General features: G+C 48.2%; 1 protein-coding gene across 11 annotated transcripts in view; it reads right to left on the bottom strand.

Annotated features, from left to right (window-relative positions):
* Nucleotides 1–17136, bottom strand: part of TIAM1 (TIAM Rac1 associated GEF 1) — a 192342-nt gene that overhangs the window by 113664 nt on the left and 61542 nt on the right. For 5 of the 11 annotated variants that reach the window (XR_010072596.1, XM_063346786.1, XM_063346848.1 and 2 more), the window contains exon 1: nt 6041–6143. The exons of 5 other annotated variants lie outside the window; for them this stretch is intronic. Coding sequence is in view for 4 of the 6 variants with exons in the window: in XM_063346786.1 (XP_063202856.1) it covers nt 6041–6065 (25 nt within the window). In the remaining 2 variants the exon portion in view is untranslated. Of the gene's footprint in view, nt 1–6040; nt 6147–17136 lie in introns of those variants that run through there. One more of the 11 variants, XM_063346840.1, reaches the window with a different exon arrangement.

Genomic DNA, 17136 nt, shown 5'->3' with positions numbered 1-17136 from the left:
GAAGAAATTATTCCCACTGGCTTTTTTGTCATAAGTTTTATCCTGCAACTTCTAACTGAATTGACTTCTGTATTCTGCCTTGCGTCTTACACCAAGGCTATGTGCATTTCTGGTGCCTGCTGCCTGTGCTTGCATCTCTTATGGCAGGACCTTGTCAACTCCACTCTAGGATGCCATAAAAGTGAACAGAAATGCAACTTTCCTCCAGCTTAAAGGGTGCGGGGGGAAGTAAAAACCAGCATTTCAGTTGTGTAGGAAAAAAAAAAGGCTCCTTTGTTACAATTTTAAAAAGCCATTAGTCATTTTCAACCAAAACAACCTTTGGCACAAGTATTACACATCACTTACAGTGAAAGTCATCAGATGGTTGGCAAAGGTTTTCAGTAACCACTTTAATTCACTGCATAAACCTGCAGCGATCGTTTAAAATCCCTCCCACCCCCCAGGAAACCTGGGAGCAGTTAATGCTTCCAGTCCCACAGCACTTGGTCGGCAGGTTTCCTCCAGCAACCCATGGGCCGTGGCATCCATTGGGATGCAGTGGTGCCTCACACGTGGGTCCCCCTTTACCAAGTGAGGTGGGAAGCAACTGGCAACAGCAGGCCAGTAGCCTCCCTGCATCCAAGGAGCAGCAGCGGACAACCTCTGTTTTGGGTCTTCAAGGCCAGGCTGGATGGGACTTTGAGTAACCTGTTCTAGTGGGAGGTGTCCCTGCCCATGGCAGGGGGGTTGGAACTAGATGTTCTTTAAGGTCCCTTCCAACTCTAACCATTCTATGGTTCCTTCCAGGTTTTGCCAGCATTCATGCAAAACCCAGGCACGGGCGAAGACAAGTCTGATCCCTTTGGAGACGAGACTTTGGCGTCAAGACGCAGCTTTCCCATGACTGGGATAACCCAAAAATCATCTTCTCAGACACTTGCCGCAGGCACGGAGCTTGCAAGCAGTAGTCATACAGCTGCACTTTTTTAAACTCAGATTGATAACTTGTGTTCACTAATTTCAGGTTGGGAAGTTTATACCACATGGTTAATGTCCTTCGACACACTGGATTTGGGGGGGGTTGGCAATATTTAGCGTAATACCGTGCAGGCTGTTAAAATCATTTTAGCTTTTTCTGGCTAGGCACATCGGTTAACGTGCAAGAATGTGCCTATCAAGCAGTGCCGTTCAAGTGAATTTTGTTTTGTAGTAACCATTAAATACTCCTTTTCTGCACATCCCAGACCTGGACCAAAATCGCTCCTGTCCTGACCAGGGTTTTGGCCCCTTTCCTGCCCCTGTGCAGGGAGGCAGCTGCACCTAGCAGCTTCCCACCTCCCTTCCCAGCCCTGGCCTTGCCCAGGGGGGAGTCTTTGTCTCCATTTCAATGTCTAAGGGCCCTGGAGCACACTCTGAATATACCTTCCCCGCCCAGGTTAATGCAAATGAATAACAAGGCAATTTTCAGCTGGGAAGCAGACAGCAGAATGCTTATTTGTTTTCCCAATGACTTGAGGATTAGAGGGACCACAGAGGGCTGTTTGCTCACCTGGGAAAGTCACAACATTGCGTTTTCAGAGTTTGCTACAACAGCCCCGGCTCACCAAAGCCCAACTGCTGCTGGCGTATCTTCAGCAGCCACACAGCAACATAGGGTATGGAAGAAGAGACTGGCATGAGCGTCTCTCTGCATCCTCCAAAAATGTTGGAGGCAGGAATTAATACAAAATCTACACGCTTTCCTTTTTCCCCTCCCATCTCTGCTATTTTATAGGCTTCCAAGCACCACTTCCCAGCTTCCAAAGTGCTACAGATGAGGTTTGGCAACTTCCCTGACTCATCCATCTGCAGATCTGACTCGCTGGTGTTCTACACTGACTACTTCAGAGAGCCTTATCTTCAGAGGGGTCACCCCCAGCGCCCAGGACAACCACCCCAATAGCTCAAATCCTATGGGAAAGAGACATTTCCCTGCCGGCAGCTGTGCAGACCCCTGTGGCCATCCCCATAAGCTAAAATGCATCTGGGCAATGACACTAGCACTGCAAGTATTGATACAGAGGGGGGGAAAAAGTAAAATACTGTTTCATAAAAACAATGCTATTCAAGTGCTGTTTCTGCACTTATTATCCAATATAAAATCCCCTCAACAAGTGAGGCTTCTTCTTGCACTAATCATGTGAAACCAAGCCCACCAGTTCCAAATTGTTTGGAAGGGGAAACCGAAATAGAAATGCAGAGCAACTTTCACAGGAAAAAATGTTTCTGCCTCTTCAGAAACAAATACAACCATTTCTACCACGATGGCCACCCAACCAGCACCACCTCTACCCCCTTACCTCCGCAGAAGAGCAGACCTGCCATGACTTTCATACATTCCTATGTCCACAAGTAATCCATATGTCCGATCTTCTGACAGACCCAAACCATTCCTGAAATGTCCCCACTTGCAAACACTCATGCCATTGCAGCAGCATGTATGTATGCAAGGTGATTTGTGGTCAGGCCCCAGTCAGCTTACAGAGGTGCTGCTTGTTAGTGGTCGCTCAGGTACACCTATGGCAATGCACAGGAATGCAGTTTATCTTACACCACTCTCGGTGAAGTTGCACCACGGCACACTTGCTATGCTCCCAACAGCGCGCATGCAGTTCCTGCAGCCCAGCTAATGCTGGGCAATTTGTTAAACTCCATTAACAACTCTGTGAGTCTGAGCTCTTAATTACCCAGTAATCTAGATAAAACTCTAGACAACACTAGAAAATACAAGAGCTAAACCACTGCTGGTCTCCCATGAGCGAACCTCCCACCTGCCACCCGAGACATCTCTCCTGGGAAGACCATGGAAGGCAGCGAGGGAGAGCGGGCACTGCTGTGGGCGCCAGCAGCAGTGAGACCACCAAGCCTCCGGCGCAGGCTGTGTTTGAGCCAAGGCAAGGGCTCAGGGCAGAGAGCCTTCACAGGACTGCAGCTACACAGGACCCCTCAGCCTGCAGGCCCCCAGATGCATATGTTACCTAATGGGCACCCCGTTACACTGCTGGCCACTGCTGGGATCATTTATTTGCTTTGCTTTATGAGGGCTGTTTCAGCTACCTGAGAAAATCGCATTCCAACTCTTATTGAAAGCGTAATTGTAAGTTTCAAAAAGCAATTACATTAAAAGCACTCTGCAGTGAATCAAACTAACTACCCATTTGCGCACAAGCCTCTCGCACCAGCCACAGCGCCGGCCGATGGGGATGGATTTCCAGGACCGGCGCACGGAGCTGAGCATGGCGGGAGGCTTCACCCATGGGAACCACGCAAGAGTTCCCCCCTGGAAGGAAGAGGGGCTTGTTAGTTATCACAAAATGCTCCCTCTTCCTCAAGTCGTTCAACACCATCCCACGGAGAAAGCAAACAAGCAGCAGAGAGCAAGCCTGCTGAGCCAGGGAAAAAGGATGTTCCTGTTTGTTTACAATTCAATTAGAATTTGAGATGCCGCAACCAATAAAGATAAAAACTACATTCTGGTTCTAGAAACCCCTAAATCTTATGTGACCTATGCCTTGCAAGGCACAAGAAGAATATAAATATTTACATGATAACTTCCCTTTTTCCCCGCCCCGCTTCTGCACTGTTTGCAGCACAGCTGGGCTAATCCCATTTCCACTGTGCTGTATTCTGACCTCCTTAAACAACCCCATGCTAGGATGTTAAAACACTCTAATCTATAAATAATGTATTCCTCTCATCCAGCAATGGATTACTGGGCCATAAAACTCACTGGAACACACCCCACAGTCGCAAGTTTAACAAAATAATACCGAGAAAGACATAACAGTAGAGAGCCGTCCTCTTTCTTGCCAAATTCTTTTAAAGATTTGACGCCACTATTACTTTTGCATTGGATTTTTCTTTTTAAATAAATTGTTTAGGAGCTGATATTTTATTCTGGTGACCTCTTTTTTTCCCCCCACCAAAGACCCTTTATTTTTTTGTGCTATTAATCCTCGCAGCATGGCAAAAGACCAGCACCAGCTAACACATCAGAGCCAAAGCACAGGGGGAGCAATAAAGGGCTCACTGCTGCCATACACCACGGGGCCTTGACACACACGGTGTGGCCACGCTTTACACCCAAGCCTATCTGTTGCCCCAGGTGGGGACCTCCCATTTCCGACCAGCCCCCCCCCCCCCCATCCCTCCTGCCCCAGCTTTCTGCAAGGAGGATGCCCAGACATTCACTGGACCCCATGCTAGGCCAGTCCAGGTCACTGATCCTGCAGGAAACTATCTGCATTTTCCTTGGGGTTCATTTTCATGTAGCCATTACCTGCAACTCAAGCCATAATGTGTAACTCCATTTAAAAATAACTGAGTCTGCTCCAAAGACCGATGTCCAGTAGGCTTGCTCCCACTGCTGCAATGTTGCAAAAATCAATGCTTCTCCTATGTCCTGGACGCCGGCGGGAGCCCTACCACTGATTTCCCAGAGCAAAAGCATAAAGCTCAAGAAAATGCTTAAATGATGCAAGTTCGTGGTTTGGCAGGGTTTTTTTCTGACAGGCATTCTGGAAAAATAAAGTGTTTCTGCCTCAAAACAAGTTGGAACCCACTTAAAAACAGAAGTGCACCCTTTAAAGAGCAAGTTCCCCTGGGAAGTGTAACCAGGCATGCCACACTTCGGCACTTGATTCCTTAGCTACGTTTGCCGTAAATGACATTGCAATCTTCTACGTATTTTTTGTAATGCACAGATCACTTAACTCCAAAAGGACTGCGGAAAAACAAGCAACCCACCAACACCCACAAAACCTGCTTCCTTTGTTCCACTGCACTAATCACATGTGAAAATGTGAATTAATAGCTGCCTTGACAATGGGTTTTCTGGTATATTAAACAAAACGATTAAAGCACTAACATTTCCAACAGCTACAGCTGTTGTGACTTAATTCCCCCAAAAAAGGTGCGCATTATACTTTGCCTCTGCACAGGAGGATTACTCATGGCTGATGGGTTGCAGCGCAGCTCTGAATCAGCTCTGAACTCTGCCCGTAGGAAAGCAAGCCCGTGCCCCTCAGGAAGCAGAATCCATATCCGACATTCCTACAACATGCCTGAAGACAGCGGGTCAGATGGCGAGCCAGGAGATGATGGCGAGCCGGCCCCTCGACAGCAGCCAAGCTTGCTGGGGGAAGAGCAGGGCCGGGAGACTACGGTGCTTGCTTGGTTATTAGCCCTAATGCTTAGTCACAGTAATTGCAGGGCCAGGGCTCTGTACTCACATTTCCTGTCACCAACCCAAGAATTAGGCAATTTAGATTTAAAGATAGTAACCGGTATATAAAATAACTTGGTAAGCGATCGCAGAAGTAACTAGGAGAAAAATCAGCAACTTGATACGGAAAAACTTCCCGCAGACCCTGCTTCTGCGGCATTATCAGATCTTCGGCAAGTGCGAAACCCCACCAAACCCAGGCTCCCGCTCTTACTGAAAAGCACAGCAGCATTGCCCGTCACAACGTTTCAGATTTCCCCACCTCGCAGAAACACTTCTAACAGAGCTCAATTCAAGTTGAAACCTTTCTCGGGGCTCATTTTCAACAATTAAAGAGCATGGCAACCTGTAATTACCGAAAATAAAGCCAGACAGCTGGAGAAGGGAAGCATCTTTAATAAGTAACATGATACTACATTTTCTCTCTTAGGGAATTTAGCTATTAAGTCCCCAGCTCCCATTCAATCAGTTTGAGCTCTCGGTGTCTACAACGAACCCAATGTGCTTCTGCTACCTGCCGGCAGTGCAAACCTTGGAAAAGCAAACACCGCTTGACGACCTGATTAAACGTGACTTAGAGAAAGCAACACCTCCATCCACACTGGGGAAAGACAGAATTTAGGAGAGAAGAGCTTTATGGGGGGTCCTGGACACACGGCGTCTAAGACAACACAATGATACTACACCCCACAAACACATTTTCCCAGCTTTAGCTGAGCTTCAGTTGCTCTCCTTCCCCCCAGCCCAGCACGCACAACGCAAGCAAAAGGTAGTATCGTTCGTGAAGTAGCTTACCGCTCATCATCAACAGCACAAACATCTTTGCCTGTTGTATTTCCCAAGCCCCGGCTGCCTGTAACAGAAAGGAGGAAGCGCCAGCGTTTCATTCCCCTTCTGCTTCAGAGTGGGTGTAACTCGTTAAGTCTCATGCTAAGATGAGATGGGTCAATTGGGTGTGTTTGAAGGTTTGGGTTTTTGCCATCGCTCCCTCCCTCCTTCCTTTCCTCCCTCCCTCTCCTGATTAATTCCTCCCGTCGCAGGCTTCAGACGAGCTGCCACTCAGCCCCGCTGGCTCCTGAAATCTGAATTCCTAAGGACACCCCTCCGGGGTGACTTTAACTCACCAGCCTGGCAAGTTGCGAGAGAAGCCAAGAATTTAAATACCCAGTCACCCTACATAGGCGACTTGCACATCAGCTACGCATGAAACAGCCGCCTGGTCCCCGTCCTCACACTGCTACACTGCATCGTCCTTGGTGTTTCATTGCATTGTCAGGAAGCAATTCACCAGCGTGACATAAAATAGAAAACTTTTGACTTACTCTGCACCTTTTGCCACTTCCCTCAACTCCCTTAGAAGTCCCAGAGGATCTCTCCCTGGGTATGTACCTGGACCGTGCTTCTGTAAGAGGACGTGTGTTCAAAGCACACAGGCAATTGCCTCCCACTAAGCTGTCCACAGGTGCAAAAGTCTTTGCAGGATCAGGAACTACAGGGATTTAAATATTACTCATGGATCTGGTTTAACTTAATTCACTTCTTCCACATAACTGTCTCTGGATTAGGATTTGAGCAGCATCGTCCTCAAAAGCAGGGTTGTTTAATGGTTGCTATAAATAAGAAATACCAATACAAAACCTAAACCAGCTGTGTTTATCTGCCAACTTCCCCTACCTTGACTCTGCACTCATTATGGGAGAAGAAAAACAGGTATCAAACTACTCTCAGAATGAAGTAGACAACAGGGTAAGTATTTTTTACAAATAGAAATCAAACTAATTAACAAATTAACATTTACAATTCTGTGTGATACTTCAAAAATACGGAGTATTAAGTGATAATCATATCCTTGCAGTTCTGTTGCCTGCAGCCCAGCAATGACCACAAATTGGAAAAAGGACAAAATTATTAGGAAAAGAAAATAGAAATAAAATGGCAAAAGGTATGTGCAGGAGCCCAGTTCTCCCGCAGGGTTATACCCTCAGTTGTGCAACTGCAGTGATTAAACAGCTGTAGTGAGGCTATGGGGTTACACAGATGCTGGAGGAGAGGATGGGAGGAGATGACTATTTTGGGCCAGCCAGAGATGAGATAGCTGGAGAAGTGATTTGATGCAGCGCAATCATTCTTACACACCCCATTATCAGAAACAGGCGCACAAGCCAAGTTTCCTGGTACAGCAGTCAGCTTTAGCCCACTTCAAACAGCAGGTTTGTTTTAACTTTACATCCAAGTAGTTGCAGCGTCAGATGTTTCTGATATATCTGCCCACACTTAGAAAGCACCAGGTCCCCCCGTGGCTTCAGGCATTCCTTATAAGCACCAGAGTCCTCCACCTCGGCAGCAGAAGAGGGGGAAGGAGGGATTGGACCAGACACACCGTTTGGAATAGAAAACACTAAAATGATCAATCCTTAGCCTTACGGATAATTTGAACACCAAATGCGCACAGACAGCAGCTCCTATTTGTGGGCCAGGCAGGAGAAACAAACGGGAGAAAGCCTAGGGGAGCGGACTGCCTCCTCCAAAAGTTTTCGGCGCCGGTAACTAGCAAAGCCCGAGCAGGCAAGCAGGTCTGGTGAGCCACGAGTGACTCAGAAGGCGACGGGGGCTGCTGCTGCCTGCCTTCGGGTTCACTCGGGCACGGCCAGTACTCACCATCTTCAACCCATTCGAACAGCCCGAGAGGCAAAGCCACGTTCAGAGCTCCGACATGACCCACCCTTAATTGCTCCCATCAAAACGGCTTTGCCATTACATGGAAACCGATGTGTACATATACACAGACATGCGTGCACACAAGCTCCCATAGATACAAAGCAATTATGCGCCAGTCCTAAAGGAGGAACATATATGCTTACTACGACAGATTGCAAGTGATTGTCTGAACTGTTTTCCAGCTTAAGACGACGAAGAGAGGCACACCCTTTTGCTGCCAGCATTAGGTTGATTTGCATTCTGTCACTGCAGTTTGGGGCATCTTTTCCTGCTGGTTCACTGTTCCCCTATCGCAGATCCTCGCCATGGTACACAGCAAAACTTGAACTCCATGTGTCCCCCTCCCTGTAAGGGCTGCTTTCAGAAAGCTTCAAGACAACCAAGTTATAAGTCAGAAAGTCCCAAGTCAGTCAGATCCCCAGCAGATTTTGAATCAGTGGAGATGGATAAAAGAAAAGCAGCGATTACCTCTTGCTATCATGACCCATAGCACCACAGTAACACACAGCAAGTAATAAATAGCAAGACTGATGCATGCAGAGAGATGCACAGAAGAATTACAGGTGCCATCACGTAGCTAAGATCTTGGGGGTTGCAGATACAGCACTTGATTTGGTTGATCTGACTGTTGCTGCAATCCTCAGGAGGGACTGGAGAGACAGGCAAGGGAAGCCTTCTCCCTGGCCACATACCAGCCAACCTGTCCTCCTCCAAAGCTTTGCTGAGAAACCAGATGACAGGCCTTCAGGGAAGCCTGGCTGGGGGCAAGCAAGCCGCCAGGGTCCAGGCCACAGGGAGCAGGCGGCCCCAGTCGCTGGGGGAAGGCACAGAGTGGCCGGCTGACAACAGCCTTGCCTAGAGCCCTCCCGGGCAGCACCGTGGCTTGTTAGCTCACGCCTGGCTGCTGCAGAAGAACAGGCATTTCCAGGCCCTGGCCCCGTCACCCCGGCTCGGCTGACGCATTTGGATACACGCCTTTTGATGTGGGCTTCCCCTGAAGGCCCGCGAGCCAACTTATATAAATCTTAATGCTCTCCTGTGCTAAGTGATTAGCAAAGACCTACCAAAACCTGTTTTCAGACAACCTAGCACATTCTGCCCAAAACGGGCTGGAGACAACCGGGCCAGCCGCTGAGCTGGCCGACTGGAGGGGACATCACCTCCAGGAGCTTGAAGAAGCGGCCATCAGCTGACCCCTGCAGCTAGAAGGCGGCACGCGCTTACCCTCCCCTTCTCAGCTCAGTAAAGGCGATACCACTGGGAAAAGCCCCTTTTTCTTCCAGTGTCAGCAGGAAAAATCCCAGCAACCCTACAGAGAGTCCACAGGCCCTCCCAAATATGCAGCTGAGATGCGGAGACCCCGCCACAGGGACCACAGGAGAAAGGTCCCCCCCATTGTGCCATGGTCCACTGCAGGACAGCATGTCCTCAGTGGTGAAAGGCGCAGAGAGGGACTCCCACCAGACACAAGCCAAGCCTGCATCCTGCATAAAGGTGTACTTATCGACGCTAATTAACATCCTGGGCTTCTCACACCCTGGCACACCTGCTAATTAGCACACATGAGTTAATATCATTTTAACAATGGATTATCACTTTGGGCAGAAAAATGGTTGGGAGTCACTTCAGTACAGTGACTCACCCTGAACACAGCAGCAACATAAGATATGAAGAGCATCGGCTGCGCTTGCACAGGGCTACACAGACCATATCTCTTTAACTACGGCTTAATTTACAAAGCCAAGGTGCTTCAAAAATTCATGATTGTATCTGTCTTATTTTCCACCTGCACATACAGATGGCATAGGAGAAGCATCCTGTCTCCATCCTCCAGACAACTGGAGCCACTCAGGTCTTTCTTCAAGTCTTTATAGCCATGGTACAGTTCCTAATGGTCCCAGCCACCACGATTATCACCTGCTTTGGTCAAGCATGTTTCAGGACACGACCCAAGGCCCAACAAGCACTTATCATCTGCCAGGAATGACCCCAGAGGAACACCAAGGTGCTGATACCCAACGCCAGTCTTGGTGCTACTCCAAACGTCCCATAACCACAGACCAGTCTGGCAGCACAGGTAGGCACCCCGGCACACGTTACTGCGACATTTTGTTCCTTTTTCACAGAACACTGTAAACTACAGCCCTATAAACACAACCTGGGCTTCAAAGTTCAAGCCGAGTCTTGCACATCACCATGGATGATGTGGCCGGGCTGTGCACTCCGTTCACCCTGCTGACCTCCTTCCCCTGGAAGCAACACCAACACTTGTGCCTGCGCAGCCTCATGCATCTGGCAGGAAGGACTGTGACCAACAATACTGCTAAAGCAAAGGGTTGTCTCTGTGTAGGTGGGGACACAGTTTGGCTTGAGCCAGCTTATATTCAATGATAAACTGAGGAGGAAAGTTGACTTCAGCTGTATTTTTTTTTTTTCCTTTTTAAGCCTCAGCTTTCAAACTGGATCTCTGTGATGTAGAAGCTCACAGCTCACAAGAGGGCACTGGTGGAAAACCATCACACCGCCATCAGAATCACTTCTACCCCCTAAAATTGATGTTTAACGCTGCCTACCTTCACCTTGTCCAATAAAAACCTGGAAAACAGCCCTTAACAATTCAAGAATGTTAACACCATGAAAAATTATACTAGATTGAATGTATCCATACTCCCTGCTATCAGAAAGATTTTCTCAGCCTCATGTTTCTATTTGGGATTAGGAGGGGAGCTATGAAAGGCAGGTATTGTTCAGGGCCAAATAGTTCCCTTTCAGCCTCTACAAAAGTAAGCTAATGAACTACAGGGTTGTTTTTTTCCTTTGGAGAGGTCAGCAGATATATCAACTTATGGGAAAACTGATCCCCGTTGTTATACTGCAAGGGTAGTTGAAAAAGGTTTCTAATGAGCTACAGGGAGTGGATGCTGGCGATGAGCCAGCACCCTTGCCCTGCGAAACCAAGACGAATGACAAGAGGCATGAACCACCTCTGGAGCAAGCACAAGTTAAAATTTAAGGCTTGCGTTTCACCGTGCTGCTTGTGGCTGGCAGTTCTCACACCGACTTTGCAGTGCATACTCGGGGCACGTTACTTGCAGACACTCAGCGCACATAACTTCACAGGCAAAGGTAGGGCTCCTTCTCTTTACTGCGACCATCCAGTGCGTGCAGGTGAAACACCTCTGTGTGTACAGGATTAATATGGAATGATAGAATGGTTTAGGTTGGAAGGGACCTTAAAGATCATCTAGGTCCAACGCTCCTGCCATGGGCAGTGACATATCCCACTAGACCAGGTAGCTCAAAGCCCAGCCTGGTCTTGAACACTTCTAGGGATGGGGCATCTACAGCTTCTATATATCTATATATACCTCTATAACTTCTAATATCTATAGAAGAGGCCTGCTTCTAGTCATCTGGCCTCAAGAAGACACTCGCAATGGTGAAGCTCTTCTGGACAGGCATGCAAGCATGCATGGACACATGTATCCAAAGTTGCTACGAGCTTCTGCTCCTCCCCAGCACTGGGATGGTTTTATAGGGTCACCTGGCTGTGCGTGGTGGCTCCAACCCAGCTCCCCCTGACTGGGGAAGCGGGTACCGCTGCGACACCCCACATTGCACAAGCCTCGCAGCAGTGCCCACGAGCCCGGTCAGTCCTTACTGGAACTGCCGCCTGGCGCAATGATAAGCCAGAGTTACACAAAGCAGGGACTGTTTCCTTTTTTGATGAGAAGGCTCAAGGAGGAACGTTTTATTCAAGACTTCTAATCCAAACACCTCCTCTCGTTTCTTTGAAAGAAACTAGGCGGTAGTTGCTGTCATTTTCATGCTGCGTTCTGACACGCTTCCACCTCATCCCTGCCAATAGTTTTAATTTCGTTGGAAAAATCAGCTCACAATGAGAGTGACAAGCTGTACGCTGGTGATGATGCTGTCAAATGATGGATATCGTAGGCTTACATTAGTTGTCAAAATTTTTCAACACTAAAAATAGGTATCACAAGCTTTTGGATTCACTGCATTGAAGTATTAATCATACAGGATATTCACACCTTCAAGAGAGCCCAAAGCCACTTAAAGCCAGGTAAAACCAGCAACGTGTGATGTACAGCAAAGGTCCCTGAGCATTATTTATTTTGAGAAGGAAAAACAACACACTGCTGTGTGAAATCTCTTAACTGCCCTGGCTGAAGTGAAAACAAGATGCTGCACTCAACATGAAATACAGCAGCACAATATAGGATGCAAACACATGCAAAGGAAGAAAGAAAGAATGTCTATCTTAGAGAAGATAGAAAATCCTGCATCCTGTTATCCCAGCTCTTGGTCTAGATCCCACTGAAATGGAGGGCAAAGATCATCCCACAGCAGCTGCTCCTTTCCCTCCTGCCATCTCTCGCCTGCCCCAGCCCAGTAACAAAGGGCCCAGAGCCATGAGGCTGGAGAAGGATGCGAAAGCCCAGGAAAAGCAAGTAGGTTGCCAGAAGGCTGACATTTCCATTCAAGGAATGACTTCTCCCCAGGCAGCGCCCTGCCAACAGATGCCAGCCAGGCAGCAGGTCACCAAAGGGGACATCGTTTTTATGGGTAAGATGGCATAAGAGGAGGTGGGGGGAAAGAGAGACCATTTACAAACCAAATCAAGCTTGCTTATTCACTGAGATGACTAGCGCAGGCAGAGTTGTCCCTATATTAGGCCAATATTTATAGCAGAAAGAAAATGAAGCATCATAAGGAATTACTAATTAGATGTTATCATAACACTGTGTAGAACTGAAGCAGCACTCCAATGTGCTTTATAAATAATTAGCAAATTAACTTTCACAATATCCCTGTGCGGCAAGTATTATCCCCATCTTCTGCACAGCCAAGCGGAGAGCGAGTGGTTTGCTCGTGGCCTCAGTCCTTGAGCAGAGGCAGGATTACAACTGATGCCCTGGTCCTGTGTCACCAACACCTGATCCAGACACAGCCTGCTCACCCAGGGTGAAATCCTGACTCAAAACACGCTTGTGTTAAGTCAGCTAGAGCACCTGACCTATTGTCTATGTTTTTATGCCAATGGTGAGAGGACAGAAGATACCAGCCCCAGTATAAAGCCCAATAGTACCGAAAAAACCACAGTGGCATAGTTGGCTTAAACCTACCAAAGTCCATGCTGCCTTAAAGAAAGATCTCACACTCTATCCATGCACTCCCCTCCTGGCACGTGTACCAGTGCTTGTGGCAGGACAGTGGCTTGCTGGTTCAGGGGACAGCTTAGGGTGAAAACTTGCCTTGCTGGAATAAAAAAAGGCAGAGTTTGGGCAGATGGGTCCTCCGCCCTGGCCAAGCACGCAGCTGCCCAAGCACAGGGTCGGGACATCAAAGAGGAAGAGGCAGCTGGGAGCCCGCTGGTTACATCTCCCATACCATCAGACCATGAATCACACTGCTCCTCTCTCCTAGAGCTCTGCTGGGGCCACCGAGCAGGGGGTCCTTGGTTATCATCCCAGCCCCACACATCTCCATGCACTGGCCCCGACTGCATTTTCTAACTCCTTGCCACAGGATGAAACGCACTCGCAGCCATGAACTCAGGGTGTGAATTCAGGGCTGACTGAGCACCTGACCACACGTTACTTGGCATGGGTATGACTCCTTTCACTCTAGGGATAAATTCCAGCTTGCACCAGCATGAGACCAAGACTCAGTCTCTTCCCTTGCTCTCAGGAGGAGTGTGACAGACAATACACCAAAGCCCAAAATTTGTTCTAATGGCTCAGTCTCCCCCTGCTCCTCCCAGAGGAGGCATCTTCTCACAGCTCACAGAGAAATCTCTTCACAGCCACAGAGCTAGGGGAGGCCAGGCAGCAGAGGATGCACCGGCCACAGACGGACACCCACCATCCCCATCCATCTCCCCCACCCTGCCCACAGAGACTACAGTCCGTGGCTCTGTCATCCTTTCCCCAGAGCCGGAGGAGCACCCCCAGCAAGGACAGCCCTGCCCGCTCCCTCCAGCGCTCACCTGCCTGTTGGGTGGAGAAAGGCTGACCGCAAGCATGTGCAGGTGCGTTCCCGTGGGCTCTTCATGTGTTGGAGGCAGGAACTAGGGGGGCAGAAAGTCCCTCCAGCCCCAGCAGATCCAAAGGAAACAACCGAGCGACTGCCTCTTTACAGAGTTCACAAACTGAGCATGCAGCTTCAAGCATGGATTATAAATGTCTGCTAACTCCATTGGCACAACAGAAAGCACCCTTCCAGTAATTCTTCTGTCCAGGCACTCAACTCTCACCTTTCACCAGAGCAGGCAGGCTACCACAAGTGTCCTCGCTCCCTCCCTCCCACACTGAGCTTTATATTGAAGGAGAAGATTATGGCAGCATCAATACCATCCATACACACCCCCTTCATGTCACTGACACCTCCACCCTCACAGTGCAGGTGTGATTGACCCATCCAAAGCCATGACGCTTTCTCAACAGCTCACTGTCAAGTGGTGGCAATGGGCAAGTCAGGGAAAGGAACAATCCAGCCGAAAGGATGGGCAGGAGAAGGAAGAGTCATGAAGGCAGATGCACACAGTCTGCTTCTCTAAACTCTCCATGAAAGCATGCAGCAAAATCAAGGATGCTCTTGCACAGCTGCCTGCACAGCCCAAAGCAGGCTTTGGGAATGAGACTGGCCCAGGAAGCTCCTGCCACAAGCCCACAAGCCGCCTTCCCACCACCAGCCATGCTGCAGACCAGACCACTGGGCAGATCCAGGCTAATGGCACTGTTTTCCATCAACTGATCCTCCCCGTGAAGTATTCCAACACCCTCACAGAAAAAAACAGTTCAGAAACATAAACTGCTGCTATTACTTTCTGACGGATGCACACTAAGAAAGTAGGCAGACCTGCATCTACTTTAGACATGTTGCATAAAAATAAAAGTTGCTGGTTGACTGCACATGTTCTCATTTTTAGAAAATAAGCTCCAATTTATTTCTTCTCTTTTTTCCCAAATCTTTACAGCCAGATGGTAAACAAACTTCCCTCAATGTCACCTCAATGAAAAGAAGCCCCGACATGGTTTCAACATCCCCAGACCCAAGCATGACACAAAATCACACTGTTCAGTTAATACCTCACTCCAGGGTGGACCTGACCTCACACCCCTCACTCGCAGCCTGACCCAAAGCCGTCTGACATGAGCAGAGATCTTGACTTCAGGTTCCATTCAGAGGGCTCCCACCACTGACTTTCACAGGATGACTTGAGGTTATAAACACTACAGCTGGCAGAGAGGGCTGTCGCAACTGGACTTGCCATCCCCAGAGGTCTCTCAGAGATTTAAGTAAATACAGCCCTCTGGTTTATGTCTCAGTGCTTTCCCTTTTTCTCCTTTTCCATTAATTTGTTCTTGCTACTTCATAGGTCTTTTTCCCTTTTAAAAAAAACACATCAAGTTATTCCATTGAAAGACAACACAGTTTTATCAGAAAGTGCATGCTATTTTTCTTACTCTTCCTATTTATACTCCCCTTGTTCACTGCCAGGTCACATCTCACATAACTCTATTACCATCTACTTGTGGTAGTGCTGTGCTCCTCATAATGAGCAAATCTTTAATTTCAAGGCGTAGTTTGTGTCCATCTACGGTCTCTGTCAGGCATCCATATTGGTGGTGCCCATACCAACTCTGGGTACACTGTGTTAAGGTGGTCATGAAGTGAATCACTGGCAGTTTTGTCTGGATATACAGAGATCTTCACCATAAAGATGCTCAAGGTGAAAAGTGAAGCGGGATCATGTTTTCCAGAGAGGCTGTGCAGTCTCTGTCCTTGGAGGGTTTCGAGACCTGCTTGGAAAAGAGGCCTGAGCAGACAGGTCTGGTCCCAGAGGTGTCCCTGCTTTGGGCAGGAGATTGGAGCAGAGACCCCCACATGTCCCCTCCCACATGAGAGGCTCATTGACCCCAAGCTTAGGGGAACCCTCCCAAACAATCATCAGTCAAATGCCCAGGATTGTGCCTGACAGAGAGGACAAATCCACATCAAGAGGAGATAAGCCTTTCATCAGTGTTGGTCCATCCAGTTACGCTGCCTTGAAGCTTCCTTACAGCTTGTGGAAGGGTTTGATCCAGTCAAACCATGCCTATGACCATGACAGCTGCATCCTCCTCCTTCCACACCGTTCTGCCAAAGATGCCTATAAGCTTAGCTCTAGGGCCAGCCACAGCACTCCCAACCCGTTTCAGTCCAGGGAAGCTGGGGACACACTTAAGCAAACAGTTCTCTGCTAAACCAGATGACAGTGAGTGCCAAAAAAGAGCAAGCACTCACAAACATGGATTTCCCAGAAAACCTGAAAGCCACTGACTTCCAACAGTTTACAGTACTACCCAGCGGCAGCAGGACGGCAACCTCCTGTGAGTCCCTAGCAGTCCACAAAGCACACGTCTATCTACACCCTTGTATCCAACCCACAACAGAAGAACGTTGTGAGGATTTCTGTACATAGCTTGGACACCAAGAGCAAAGCGTGGCACAGCCATGCTAAGGTAGGACAGTATTGAGAAATGCCACTAGCGCATTTCGCTTTGAAAAGCATCAAAATTACAGGAAATTGTTCAGACTCCCTTTATTAAGAAAACAAGAAACTGAGAGGCATGACCAGGAAACATTGTTTAAAAGTTGGCTCTTTTTCACAGTTAGCAGGGAAGGAAAGGAGGTGCAGAACAAGAGCAGGAGGAAAGCATGAAGCAACTGGAAGCATCTTCTCTGAATTGCAGTCTGAAACCTTTGGCTTTCTTTTGATACCAGTAAATTTAAAAGAAAGTAAAAAGTCTCCAAATCTTGTTCCAAACTATTATTTGGAAGAAGGCCATAGCTCATTATGAACAAAGCAGGCAAAGAATATATGGTTCACGATACTCGAACAATGGTCCTGCTCCTGCAAGCCCACTCCTGAGTATTTGCAAACCAGTGGCAACGCTGACACACGATACATACAATCGGTATAAATTCATGGTATTACACACTCACTGCCTCTTGACCATGCCTCTATACTTGCACAAATGTGGTTTTGAACGCTCAGAGGTGCATAATTTCTCTGAGTGATCCATAAGACTAAGAGTTCATATACAGATTTAACTGCTTAAACAAGGTCAAGGGCAGAGACCTGGTCACTGTTACTGGCAAAAGCC

The sequence above is a fragment of the Chroicocephalus ridibundus genome, chromosome 1 (assembly GCF_963924245.1).
Source record: "Chroicocephalus ridibundus chromosome 1, bChrRid1.1, whole genome shotgun sequence".
NCBI lineage: Eukaryota > Metazoa > Chordata > Aves > Charadriiformes > Laridae > Chroicocephalus > Chroicocephalus ridibundus.
Note: the sequence above shows the minus strand (reverse complement) of the source record. Positions and strands in the feature narration are given on the sequence as shown.